Source organism: Panthera leo, chromosome B1 (genome assembly GCF_018350215.1).
Source record: "Panthera leo isolate Ple1 chromosome B1, P.leo_Ple1_pat1.1, whole genome shotgun sequence".
In the NCBI taxonomy this organism is placed as follows: Eukaryota; Metazoa; Chordata; class Mammalia; order Carnivora; family Felidae; genus Panthera; species Panthera leo.
The window spans coordinates 21,210,553-21,225,528 of NC_056682.1; the positions used below are offsets into that span (position 1 = coordinate 21,210,553).

At 34.6% G+C, this 14,976-nt stretch overlaps 1 protein-coding gene across 1 annotated transcript in view; it reads right to left on the reverse strand.

Moving 5' to 3' along the window:
• Positions 1-2,800: 2,800 nt before the first annotated feature.
• The window catches only part of VPS37A (VPS37A subunit of ESCRT-I), a 45,279-nt gene continuing 33,103 nt past the window's right edge, over positions 2,801-14,976 (reverse strand). Inside the window, exons 6-12 of the mRNA XM_042934392.1 lie at positions 13,720-13,790; positions 10,098-10,225; positions 9,958-10,016; positions 9,812-9,880; positions 5,664-5,807; positions 4,634-4,714; positions 2,801-3,053 (exon numbers count right to left, since the gene is read on the reverse strand). Coding sequence (XP_042790326.1) covers positions 4,634-4,714; positions 5,664-5,807; positions 9,812-9,880; positions 9,958-10,016; positions 10,098-10,225; positions 13,720-13,790 — 552 coding nt within the window. The 3' untranslated portion in view covers positions 2,801-3,053. The remainder of the gene's footprint in view (positions 3,054-4,633; positions 4,715-5,663; positions 5,808-9,811; positions 9,881-9,957; positions 10,017-10,097; positions 10,226-13,719; positions 13,791-14,976) is intronic.

Here is a 14,976-nt window from a genome sequence, read left to right on the forward strand (position 1 = left end):
CATGAAGAGTTTTATTTAGGGCAACTGGTTTAAAGCACAGGTAATAAACCAATGTAAAACTGACTCAAAGCAGATTACTTCCCAACTAGTAATATTCAGAGCTCAAGTGACTTGTTATTTAGTGATATGGTTCAAGAAAATTTAATGATATGAAGTAGGTAAGAACTCTGATCACAATTTAGCAATCAACAGAGGAACTTTTTTTAGAATAAAGGTAGGTGAAGACAAGGGAAACCTTAGCATACGATTTTATTTTTTAAGACCAGTTTACATTCTTGCCCTAAAAATGAATTCCAATTTTCATTGAAATTCCTTCAATTTAAGCATATGTAACTTGTGATCAAACTTACCTGTTAAACAACCTCTACTCCAATATAAATGTCCTAGTCTAGTTTATTCCTAGAACATCTTCCAATTTGGAGACAGGTATATATTTTTTTTTTAATTTTTTTTTTTAAACGTTTATTCATTTTTGAGACAGAGAGAGACAGAACATGAACGGGGGGAGGTGCAGAGACAGAGGGAGACACAGAATCGGAAGCAGGCTCCAGGCTCCGAGCCATCAGCCCAGAGCCCGATGCAGGGCTCGAACTCACGGACCGCAAGATCGTGACTTGAGTTGAAGTCAGACACTTAACCGACTGAGACACCCAGGCGCCCCGGAGACAGGTATCTTTACTGGACATCCTATTTATTTAGAAAACTTTCTTCTATTTTGAGATATCAGTGTTTAAATTTCTACCCATGACAAACCTCTACTCTGAATATTCAGAGTAATAATATTCTGAATTTAATATTCTGAATAATATTCAGAATAATATTCAGATTTCCATCTGGTCTTCTATTATATGTTAAAGTAAAACCAGAAACTGCCTTGGCAGCCATTTTCCCCCCCTGTTATGACTTCTCCAGATGACCAGTTTTTAGAAGAAAACAACATGGCCATAAAATTACCCCCCAAATCACTTACTTTCCATTGCAAAAGAAAACCAAAGTTCAGAGAATTATTCAAATGCAGACTTTCTTCTATCTTGGACAACTTACACAACCTATATCTGAACTAAACTGTCTGTTGGTTAAATGCAGATATTCACCATCAAACTTTTTTGTAATGACTAGGTTGTAAGGAGGCTGTCTAATTTTGGAAGGAGAAAGCAAGCTATGTTAACTGGTAGAGAATGAAACTAGGCATTTTGGCTTAAAGAGCAAGAAACACTGAGATGAATTATGTAATTATGTAGAAGAAATTTACTGTATAAGAAAACTTATGTTTTTTGTTTGTTTTTGTTTTGTTGTTGTCTCTGTGGAGGGGAAAGGAGATGAGCACCCAAGCACCTAAACCATGTTTGAGTGGCTGTTTTATAGTATTTCCACAGGGACTTTTTTTGAATAGATGTTTAAGTACATTGGTAGATCAAATGGACTGATGTCCCTTCAGAATGACTGTGGTCTGCGGGTCTCTTGCTATGGGTTCTACAGTTTCTAAGAAAGCTACCCGATGGTCTGCAAAAGACAATTATGTCCTCCAGTGCAGTGACTGCTGGGACAACTGGAAGTTCTGCTGGTCTGTGTGTAAGGAAAGGTTTCTAAATACCCAGAAGGCTGCCACAAATTTAAGACACTTACCTGAGTTGTTTCGTCTACAAATCCTTAAAAATAATGTCTGGTCATTTTGAAGATTAAACAGCATGCCCTTAGTACAGCGCCAGTGAGACAGGCAATTAATGAAAGTTAATTTATTTATATATTTATAGTCCATATGAATACTTGCTTTTCCATAAACACAGACTAAGAATTAAGTATTTGTCAAGTCTAAGAAAATAATTTTATTCTTCCTAAAGTTCTATTGCCAGAACATGTAGAGAAAGAAAAAGAATGAAGAAAAAAACACTGTACCAAATGCTGGCATTTGGAATGACAATACATACTGGGATGAAATTTAAATGAAAATATGTGTTAGGTTGTTTTGTGATTTAGATACCCTTACCAAAGCCTCAGATACATATAGTTCCAGATTTTCTCCTTTATTAGCTTTCACAGCTACCTATAAAATGTGTTCCTTCTATAACATTGTATAGAAGCAAACTGCTGAACGTAGCACAATTTAAAAGGAATTTTCAGTAAAATTAAATAAAAACTAGATTGCCTAAAAGTTAAATATTAATTTTATTACTAAAGCTGTTCTCTATGAAAAGCTAACTCACAGTAAAGATCAAAAGAATTCATTGACTTCTGTGTCTAGAATTACTACTTATCAACAAAAAGATTTTTTTTCACATTAGGAATTCAGAAAGTATATTATTATCCAATCACAAACCTATTAGTTACTTATATAAAAACATTATTATGAAAGGTTGTTGGACTAGATGAAGTGGAAGGCAATCTTTTTCTATTAGGTAAAATATATATTTACTTGTATTGCTTCTTAAATGTATCTTTAATTTTAAAAATTAAATCATGTATGAGCAGCTGATGTATTCTTTTCATTTAGTGTTATTAAAAGTTACCTTTTTGAGACGGCACATTTGTAGGCATGGTGTTTCCTGAAATTATGAATATTTAAAAACAAATGTTTTTTGAAAATTTATCATCTGGAAAGAAGGAAAAATAAGGCTTTCTACAGTTGAAAATAGTAATTTTTCAAAAAGGTTGACAGGAAAAATATCTAAACAAACCATTCTTGATAAAGAAAGGAGGCAGTTTCAAATTAAAAATATAAATTTAAATGAGGCAATTTTTATAAAATATTGATACTAGCTAAAATCACATGCATAGGTACTTAATAACAGAGGACCAGCAGTGAAACTTAAATATGATAGGATTTATCAACAATAAATAAACATTTATAGTGCAAATCGTGCAGAAAAATTTCTCAAAGCAAAGACCATAGCAATCATTCTAATCTGTACAAAATCAGTCTCAGTTCTGTATACAATCTATACAGGGTATCTATGAATTCAGTCACTGTGATGAAATACCAATTTGCAAATCATACATATTAATTTGCTTATTAGTCTTGTGTCATTTCTGTCTTGGTAGGTTTTCAGGAGAATCTGAAAAGAAAAGAACATAGAAAACCCTAAGATTTAACTTAAGATGATAAATTCTCATCTCTTGATATTCTCTTCCAATTCAGACATGTCTATAAGAAGATAACTGGACTATGAGGGAAAAGAGGTGGGGAAAGGATTCTAGCATGTTCACATAAACAATTACTCAGTGCCCACTCTCTTCTTAAACTGTGATATGAAAAATCAACCCCTCCCCAAGGGAGTGACAGTATGATTTAAAAAACAAGATATAAAACAAGTCAATGTTGGCACTAACGTTACGTACAACTAGATGAAGAGAAGGGGCAGATGAGTTTGAGGTGGAGAGAAGAAATTCCTGCCATTTCCCTCGCTATAAATGCTCCCAGGGAGGTTCCCATGCTCCCTTCTCAGAGTGCACTGCTTCAGCCCACCTGAATGAGCACAGGACCACAGACATGACGCTAATCTGCTGGCCAAGCTGCTGCCGGGTCAGCCTATCTGCTGGGGATTTGTAGTGAAACCCCGGTTAGTCGCCATGAGCTACTTGAACTATCCTAATATGGTCAGGCCTGTGGGCGGCAATGGTGGAGCATGTCTAAGTGTAACAAAGAAAGGCTCTCTGAAGAGCAAGGTGGGGGAAGCACATGAGAGTGAGAGACAGAAAAGAACAGAGATGCGAAAATGAGAAACAAGCAGCCTTGGCAAGGGTGTGAGAAGAAGCCTTTGGTTATTACAGCCTCCTGCCCTGTTTTCAAGCTCAGCATCTGAGCTGTCCTTTCCTACATCTTGGCTCTACAAACTATCTCTGCATTGTTCAATAACACAAGCTTTTACTCAAATTTGGTGGGGTGGGCAATAGTTTTTACAACCAAATCACTCCTAAAACTAGATAGATGGAGAGGAAAAGGAAGAGAGTGTTGGGACTGAACAAAGACACAGTAATAAGAGAAAGAACATCAAATGGAGAACATATGGGGAAAATGGAAAATTAAAGTGGGTGCTCTCGAATATATGCCAGATTATAGAGGGCTTAAAACCAGAGAGAAATTTAATAGTGATACTGCCATTGCTAAATTCTAGAGCAGAGAAATTATACCATTGGCTGGTTTTAGGAAGATCATTCTGTCAGTGCTCTATAGTAAGGGGAAAGCCTCAATTCAGGGGACTGGCAAAACATTTACTGGAATAATCCTGGTGTGAGATGGAAAAGAGACAGACTGGAAGTTCATCTAAAAGGAAGAAATGACAAAGGAGACTAGTGCGAAATGTCAACTAAGTGATACGGTTTACTCCATATACCAGCTAAGAGAAAGATACTAATCATAGATATTTATAATTCTACATACAGAGCTGTCAAACACTAAAAAACAAACAAACAAACAAAAAAACAAAAAAGAAATTCATTTAAGGCAACAGCACAGTGACAAAATATCCAAAAGATTTCTATTGGTTAAATGCTTATGTATATAAAATTATACATAATGTATAACACAGAGCATTTTATATGTTGCATGTAACAAAAAAGCTAAGACAGAATTCAACAGGCACTGGTAAGAATACTTCACTTAAAGAATACTCAAACTTTCTGGAAAACAATTTACCTATAGTGGAGCATGGAATTGGCTGTGCGTTGTTATTGCTTGTTGAAGTTTCTCTTCCTTGGCTCTTCTACAGTGGCAAATCTAGAAGATTTAAAGTACCAGTCACTTCTCCAATGATTTACTTACTGCTTCCTACATTAGGACAGAATTCATATAAGTATCCTTTAACTTGTTGACATTTTTTACTTTTGAATGTTTAAGGTAGCTCAGAATTTAAAAATCATCACCCCACAAACATTGAATTGTATTTGGAAGATAACCTTTGCCTGTAAACTTCCAGAATGTAAAATAAACCTCTTTATATCAATTCTCTGATTATGTAATTTCAAATATCTGTGTTTTAAAAATATAAAAATCCTACTGTTGTTAATCAGGAAGATTAATAAAAACTTCAAGGTACAGTTATATAATATCAAAGAAGAATAAACTAGAAATCAACGCCTCGCAAATGCTATAACCATAGTTTTTAATGTGCCTAAACTTCAATTTTCTCTGATGGAAAATGGGGATAACAAAATCTGGCCACGTTCCTTAATAGGATATGCATATATATCATACACATTTTATAAAGTTTATTAAGAAAAGGTTACTTTTAAAATGTGATGTTTCAGAGAAATTAGGTAAATATTTAGAACTTTATCGAAAGGCAAGATACTGTTAAATAGACTTTCTTGATCTTTCTTTAAATGTAATGAAAATCAGAACAGAAAAGAAACTATTCCAGAATGTTCTCAATAACATTTACAAGTTTTAAAATAACTAAGTATACATTATTCCCTTTTGAAACAACTTGTTGAACATAAGAAGGTGCACAGCCTACAACCATTGACTAGACTTTAGCTGATATAGTAGCTTTAGAACAAAATCATAGTAAGATGCTGCTATCATTCTTAAAGAACAGAGGTTCTTTCGTCTCTTCTCATGGCACTCAAAACTCCAGCTCAGTACTGCGCTAACGTTTGCTCATGAATACAGTTAAGTAATTGGATATTACACTGTCCCTTGTCCTCAATTGAAGAGTATTACATACTGTTCTCTTTTCCATGAAGCTACTGAGAAAATCATCTATTTCGGTTTTTCCCTCTAAGAAATCTTCAGCAATATTATCAGATTCTTCCTCAGCTTCATGAGCAGCTACTTTCAATCTTGCCTGCAAGGCACTCGCACTACAGCTCTGAAAAAGAAAATCAAGCGCTCAGTTTATTTACACCGCTCAGAAAAATGAGACAGGGGAAGGGAGGAGCAATTCATTGTACGCCTTATGTTGAGTCTTTTTGAGGAAATCTGCTACCACCCAAGTCCTCAGCTTTTGGAGATAAGGGTAGATACCTACCACAAAAAAACCCAATCCAAAGCTGCAAACCAGTAAATGAGGGAAACTGGGCCAATCAATGTCTTCTGGGGATTTAGGAATTAGGTCATTGCGGTAGGCACCCTCTAAGAGGACACCTAATTATCCCCAGCTCCTGGTGTTGCTGCCCTTGTGTAAATCACCTTCACTTGAGGGTGGGCGGCACACAGGGACACACTTCTAATGAATATGGCGAAAGCGATGGGAATAAATTCAACCGAAAAGGCACAAGACCTGCACAAACACTGCTGAAAAAACTGAAGAAGTCATGAATAAGCAGAAAGACATCTCGGGTGCATGGACTGGAAGACTTAATACTGTTAAGATGACAATACTACCCAAAGTGTTCTACACAGTCAATGTGATTCCTATCAAAATCTCCATGGCATTTTGGCAGAAAAAGAAAAACCCATGCTAAAATTCATCAGAATCTCAAGTGACCCCAAATAGCCAAAACAATCTTGAAAAGGAAGAATAAAGATGCATATTTGCTGACTTCAAAACTTATTACAAAGTGACAGCAATCAAAACAGCGCTGTACTGACCTAAGAGACATGTAGACAAATGAAAGATCAAGCCCCAAGATACACCCTCACATACATGGTCAAATGTTTTCAAAAAGTGTGCCAAGACCATTCAGTGGGGGCAAAGACAGTTTTGGACAAATAGTGCAGGGACAACTGGATCTTCACATGCCAGATGAAGGTGGACCCTTATTTTACGTCACATATAAAAGTTAACTCAAAAAAAATTAACTTAAAGTGGACTGAAGACCTAATTGCCAGAAAGAAGACTATTTTTAATAACAGTCATGCTAGTGGGTATAAGGTGGCAACCCACTGTGATACATCACGTACACGAATGAACCGTTTTCTTATCACCCTTGCCAACACTGGTCATCTATCTTTGCAAGTCTGGCTCACATGGATGATGTAAAATTTGATTATTTTTATCACTGACAGGCTGAATGTCTTTTCAAACGTTTCCATTTATTTATTCATTGAATATTTATCGAGTATCTACTATGTGCCAAGCACTGGACCCGGTACTGGGTATATGGGGGAATACAATACGGCATGTTTCTGCGCTGATTGCAACAACGGTCTAATGAAATGATTTGTACGCTTTAGAGTGAGAAGACTGACTCATCGTCCCCAAAGACTCTGAGTGAGCACATCGAGACACAAGCGTAGGAATCAAAGTTGTATTTTTTAAGTGTTTCAACAATCATTTCAAGCAATTATAAGTGGCACAGAAGACAGAGTATACCCGTAGGCTTATTGGACATTCATATTTCTTTTTGAGTTTCTTTTTCTTTCCTTTGCCTATTTGTCAGGACTCTTTATGGGCCACTGGCATTCGTACGTGCTACATATGCTACAAATATTTGTTTCCTTTTCTTTTAATTTTGATATTATAATCTTCAGTATATGCATGTTTTAAACTTATAGACAGATAAACAAAATTAATTTTTTTTATGCTTCTGCCTCTTGTATGATACTTGGAAAGCATTTTCCCACCATAATCTCATAATTACCTTTCATAATTCTGGAATATTTTAAGTGTGTATGGTGTGATACAGGGATCTTCTTTCTAAATGGACTGCCAATTAAATAATTTATTAAACTCTCAATTTTTTCTAACCCATTACTCATATACACAAATCTATTTCTGAATTGCACAGTCCGCTCCATAAAACTATTTTTCTCTTCCTACAAAAATAATCTTTTAAATTATGAGGTTTTATAGTGTTATTCTAACACCTGGAAAGCGGGGGGTGGTTTCTTCCCCCATTGATTCTTTTTGTTCAAGCTCTTCCTGACCACTTTTAACCATTTAGTTTTTCAGATGAACTTTAGAATAAGCAAACTGAAAAAACAAACAAACAAACAAACAAAAAAAAAACAACTCGGGATTTGACTAGAAGTACATTAGAGGCACCTGGTGGCTCAGTCGGCTAAACATGTGACTCTTGGATTTTGGCTCAGGTCTTGATGTTGTGGGTTGTGAGTTCGAGCCTGACATCAGGCTCTGCACTGAGAATGCGGAGCCTACTTGGGATTCTCTGTCTCCCTGTCTCTGCCTCTTCCCCACTCGTGCTCCCTCTCTCAAAATAAATACATAAAATAAAACTTGAAAAAGAAGTAAATTAAATTTTTTGGGGTGCCTGGTTGGCTCAGTCCATGCTGAGCATGGAGCCTACTTAAGATTTCTTTCCCTCTGCCCCTCTCCCCTGCTCACGCACTCTCTCTATAATAAAATTTTTTTTAAAGTAAATTTTTAAGTTATTTTGAGAAGAATGAAATCTTTATAATAGTGGATTCACCCCATCAATATTCTAGGTTGCTCCATTTACTCAAGTGTTCTTTTTTGTCATTCAGTAAAGTTTCCTAACTTCCTTCACTGGGTTCAGTTCTAGGTATTTTACAGTTCTGTTGCTATTGTAAATGAGTTTTTTTCTCTACCTCACTTTGCATTAGTAGCTGCTGGAATTTCGGGGGAAACTTTCTCAATATGCTAGGATTTTTGCTTATTTGATTTTTGCTTGTTTTTGGTAAACAACTATTTTATTTTTTCTTTTATACTGTACCTCTTTTTTCTTGTCTTGTTGCAGTGGCCTGAACCTTTCCAGCATTGCTAAACAGGAGTTATATTGGGGCATCACTGTCTTATTCCTAATGTTAAGGGGATCTTGAAAATGTTTAGCAATTCAGATTTTTGCTGTTGGTTTCTAATATTCTTTATCAAGTTAAGGAATTAATTTCTATTCTTAGTTTACTAAAAATTTATAAAGAATCATAGGAATATTGTGAAAAGCTTATTCAGTATCTACTAAACTCTAATGTGCATCCAAGAGTATTTCATTGGATTCTCTCAGATTTTCTGGTTAAGAGGGAGGACAGTTTACATTTGATTCCTGACTCTGACACTTTCTATTTATATGACATCAGGGAAGTTATTTAATATCCCTGTGCCTCAGAATGCTTATCTGTACTATGAAAAAGTAGTACCAACGCCTACCTCCTAGGATTTTGAGGGAACAATGGGCAATATATGAAAAGAACATAGTGCAGTGTAAGTTGAATTTTATAAATGCTTCAAGTAATTTTATAAAGTGATTTTTATTTTTTATTTAATTGGATTTCTAGCAAAGAGTCTACTATTTGTGGTGAGTTAAACTTTATAATTTCATGTCTTCCTGTTTGCTAAGTTTTCATTTAAGGTATCTGTACATAAGCTTAAAAGTGAGACTAAAGTTCAAGTTTTTTGTTGTTAGATTTTATTATAGAAGGTAAACTGGCATTATAATAACATTCCCAGAAAAGTTATTTATGGGGCTTTTTGTATTTTTCTGCTTTGGAACCAAATATGCTCTTGCATCAGAACAAATCATTTATAATGCCCCATAACTGAGAGCTATTCATCTCACTTAAAGGTATCAAACCTTATAAAGAAAGTCACCTAATAAATGCTTTCTGATAATGAAAGTAAGAATGTGGCTCATGCATATTGAGATTAAAAATTCCTATGGGGTTCCTGGGTGGCTCAGTTAGTTTAGCGTCTGAATCTTGATTTAGGCTCAGGTCATGATCCCAGGATCATGGGATCAAGCCCCATATTGGGCTCTTTGCTGAGCATGGAACTTAAGATATTCTCTTTCTTTCTCTCTCTCTCTCTCTCTCTCCCCCTCCCTCCTGCCCTCCCTCCCTCTCTCCCCCCCTCCCCCCCCCTCAGCCTCTCCCCAGTCTTGCACTCTCTCCCTTAAATAAATTCATTAAATGTAAAAATAAAATCTTATGGTAAAGGAAAAGAGCTAAACATCTTACCTCACTAAGTTCATGCTGCCTTTGCATCTTCTTTTCAAAAGTAGATTTCAGTTGTGTAAGCAACTCATACTAAAAGATTTTAAAAAAATGTTATTTGATTATATTTTTAAGTTGTATGAATTTCTTTAAAATGGTAACTAACTCACCTTATCTAAAACAATTTGCCTTTTGGCTTCCAAGCTGGGCTCCAAAAGAAGATTTTTTCCTGTAAGATAAATTTCTGGTTTATTTCTAGGTTAAAGATCATATTCTTCTCAGACAATTTAAGAAGTAAGGAAAGACATACTTGCTAGCTCTTCAATACTTTTTACTAAGTCATCCTTGTCGGTAATGATCTGTTTTAGTTGAGGCAAAGTCACAAATTGTTCCAGTAATATCTCCTCTTGTTCATTCATATCTGTAAGCTGTGATACACTGGCAACACAACAGAAAAGTTCATGAGTGTCAGTCATCTTGTTTTCTCCGTGATGACATATATTCACAATTTTTCCATTTTATTCAGTTGACAGGGCTCTAAATAATTTCTGAACTATCAGTTTTTATATATGTGTGTAAGAATGCAAATTATGACCTTAAAAGCAAATAAAGTATCAACCAACCACAATGGAACACAAATTAGTCCAAGTGTAGCATCCAATCATGACAGGAGAGTAGGGTTCATGAATAGTCACAACAAGTTAACTTGTCTGTACCTGTTTAGCTAAAAGGTGTGGGGTTATCATAATAAAAGATGGGTATTTGCATATGTGTGTGTACAGATTCATAAAATATTTAAAGAAAAGCAATCATGGTGGACTAACCAAAAGTCAATATCCATAGGGTGAAAGCGGGAACTGGATGGGTGGATAGGAATGGAAGCTAAACCTTTATTAGTTTTGACTAAAACTTTATTAGTTTGACTACAAGGATTAGTTTAAACCTTGATTAGTTTTGATTAGTTTTGATCCATATTAAAGCATTATATAATTTAAAAAAATAAATTAAAAGAAGTCTATAAAATTCAGAGTAAATAGAAATAAATGAAACTGGCTTTTATTAAAGCATTATATAATTTAAAAAAATAAATTAAAAGAAGTCTATAAAATTCAGAGTAAATAGAAATAAATGAAACTGGCTTTTTTCTAAGTTACATACCATCCAGAGAAGTATTATTCAGAGACTTTAAAAAATAGTATTAGGCTGTACATTTCAGCCACAAAAGAAATACAAAAACACAAAAGTATAAAAAACAAACTCTTATCCTGAATTCAAGAATCACAGTAATAATATTGATACTGTAGTTTTGAAAAAGAACAAGTGCCTTTCAGAGAAAGGACTTTAGGCCTGAGAAAATAAATTTCATGATGATCCCATGGCATCTTTGTTTTGTCAGAAAGGACACAGAAGCCAATGTCAAGAATTTGCTAGTGACTAAAGACAGAATGTTTAAGTATCAAAAAGAATAATGACTGCAATAGACTGAAACATATCAAATACAGTTTTAAAAAAATCTACGAATTCTTAGTAGAAAGTAGATTCTACTTTAAATTCTTAGTAGAAAGAACTACTTTCTGAAAGAACAGAAACAACTACAGAAACAAACCAAAACCTTTGCGTATCAGAAAGTTGGCAGCTTGTGTGTGCATCAACTCAATATTCTGAAAATTGATAAAAAACCAAATAAGCATTTGTCTTTCTGTTCCTATATGAAGTGTATTTAAATACAACTAAATAGTTGATTAAGAAAGTTCATCTTCCTGGGGCTCCTAGGTGGCTCAGTCGGTTAAGTGTCCGACTTTAGCTCAGGTCTTGATCTTGTGGTTCATGGGTTCGAGTCCTGCGTCGGGCTCTGTGCTGACAGCTCAGAGCCTAGAGCCTGTTTCGGATTCTGTGTCTCCCTCTCTCTCTGCCCCTACCCTGCTCACGCTCTCTCTCTGTCTCAAAAATAAATAAACATTAAAAAAAAAAAAAGTTTTTAAAGAAAGTTCATCTTCCAGAATTCTGGCCTTTTCTGGAAGTAGAAAATCACATTTGCAACCTTTAACAAAATAACGGAGAGCCAATAATTTAGATGTTTCAACCTGTCTCAGTCTTAATGTCACTAAAAATAGGGCAACCAGACATCATCGTTGCCTTATATAAATGATATAAAAGGAAGTATGTACTAATTATGATATAAGTATTCTTGCCAAAAGAACTGAACCTAAATCTTTTTTTTTTTCACCACTGAGGTATAAGTGGCATATAACATTGTATGTGGTTAAGGTGTACAGCTCAATAATTTGATAAAACTGAACCTATGTCTAATTAAAACTCTATATCTAGCTACCAAATAGGGAAATAGGGAAATAGAAGAACATCTTCACTGGTACTACAACGATGCAATTAGGCAAAAACAGGATATAGGAAATTCTATAAGCCAAATAACCAATTTCTTCAACAAATATATAATAACATGACATGTATATAACTTATATTACCACATATATGTATTTACATGTGTATATGTGTGTGTGTATGTGTGTGTGTGTATATATGTGTATATATATATATGTATGTATACATATATACATATATATATATATACACACACTTACATATATACTGATAAAAATGGGGGGAAATGGTTCACAACTAAAAGAAACATAATAAATATGGTAATCAAATATAATAGGTAAACCTTGTTTTGATCCTGATTCACCTAAACTACCAATGAAGAGATTTAATTATTAAGATCCTGGGGTAATGAGATACTATTAAAGAATTATCATTAATTTTGTTAAGTATGATGCTATTGGGGTTATGGTAAACACAAAGTCCTTACCTGGTAGAGAAATTTAGTAAAGAATTGAGTAAAAATGCTATGTTTGGGATCTGGTTTAAAATAATTCTGACCCATACCCACACTTCCCAAAAAGGGCTACAAGGGTATACGATGCAAGACAAGCAAAGAGGTTCACCTTTTTGTATTTGTGACATTTTCATAATAATTTTTTTTAAAAGAAGAAAAAAAAGAATCCTTTATAACATGGGAAGAATAACAGTACCTACTTTATGGGGTTGCTGCAAACATTACAGTGCTTAGAAAACCTTAACATGTATGTAATATAATATAAATCTTCACTATTATCAGCAGAAAATAATAAATCACTACTTCCTAAAAATGACTGAAACACTGAGTCAATTATGGTAAACATTTTTTTTTTTTTTAACTGTAGGATTTCTCATGGGTATCTGGCTGTACATCCCTGGTAGGAGATATCCCAAAGACAAAAAGAACTACAAAAACAGATTTTTAATTATATTCAGAAGCATTAGTAATAACAGTCTTATGCATATTATAAATCTTCAATGCGGTATAAAGGATGTAACGTTTCCCAAATTTGAGTGGCCACAAAACAATTTTTCATGAAGTGTCTGAGAGAAGCAGTGTTCCATGAAAAATAGGACCTTAAACTTGAAACTACAAATTTATTTCCCATCAATTTGAATACAATTTGGCTTGTAAAAACACTGTGCTATTACTTTATGAGAACATTAATATGTTTCTCTATGTACAAAGTTCTACCTACAAAAGGAACAATGAGAAGGTCTAAAATAGGCCAAGAAATATTTGAAATCGCTGGAGATAATGTACTGAGAAATAATTTTCACAATAACGTAAGCCACAAAAGAGAAAGGACATTGTTATCCTGGAAACTATTATATCATTCCCAGTATCTAGAAAAATCCCTGGGTACATAGTCAATAAGTTCAAACTACAAGACATAAAAGTGATTTATAAAACTGTCCCACTAAGACAACCACAATACAGAAATAGTGAAGATAAAAACAACCCAAAAAACCCTTTTTCTTTAACATGGATAATGACCGTGATGATCTGGTCAAATAGACAATGAATACTAACGTCACTCTCCCAAGATTTTTACCTTAGTTCTGAGAGTTCTGGAAATGCATCAGGGACGTCCGGCATCTTGTAACCAAAACCATTTTGGCTTATCTAAAGAGAGTTTGAAATGGTATTAAACTTTAGCCATCTTTTTTGACTGCTCCTATTTACTTATAAATGTAATTTTTAATGGATCACATATTACAATTATCACCTTCATCTTCTCATCTTTGCACTTTACATTGTCCTTATTTTTCCCCCTCCTTTTTTTTTTTTTTTTAAAGTTTATTTATTTTGAGAGAGAGAAAGAATGTGGGCAGAGGGGAGCAAGAGGCAGAGAGAGAGAGGGCGCGAGAGAGAATCCTAAGCAGGCTCTGCTCTGTCAGCACAGAGCCTGATGCAGAGCTTGAATTCATGAACTGGGAGATCATGACCTGAGCCAAAGCTGGACCTTTAACCGACTGAGTCACCCACGTGCCCTCCCCTTCTTTCTTTATTTTCTTATTTTTCAGCATACCTTGTATATATAGGGTTAATTTTTTTTTTCTTTCGTGGGATCATGTGAGTAGCTCTTTCCTGGGCAAGTATATGACTGCTAAATAAAACTTTTAACTGTATCTGTAACAAGTGCAGAGAATTATCTGTGGATTTCACTGCTACATAAGAATACATTTGTCTCATCTGAAAGACACTGAATATAAACAAAATTTAGTAAATTGGCAAAAGTCTAAATAGTTGCATAACTAAGTTCCACAAGACAGTAGGGGAGATAATAGGCAATCTGTTGTTTAAATTAAAACAACTTTTTAAAATTGAGGATCCTTGGAAAGTTCTCTTGTAATTTTGTTAATACTAATTATAATAATTTTCATGATATTCATAATACTTGTTCCTAATATTCATTAATATAATGATGAAAGGTATCAGAAAAAGAAAGTCCACTTGGGTCTATATTCTTAATTATTTACAAACACCACAACTAGTACAGTTGAATAAAGTTCTACAATATTTGAGTATTACTATGGGCGAGACTCACTGAAGGTTAAAATGAAGGTTTTTAAATCATTTTATATGTGTTATTCACATAATCTCTCAATAACATCCCACATGGTAACAGGTACCACTTAATTTTTTTTTTTAATGTTTATTTAGTTTTGAGAGAGACAGAGACAGAATGCACGTGGGTTAGGGGCAGAGAGAGAGGGAGAGAGAATCCGAAGCAGGCTCCAGGCTCCAAGCTGTCAGCACAGAGCCCAACGCGGGGCTCGAACTCACGAGCTGCGAGATCGTGACCTGA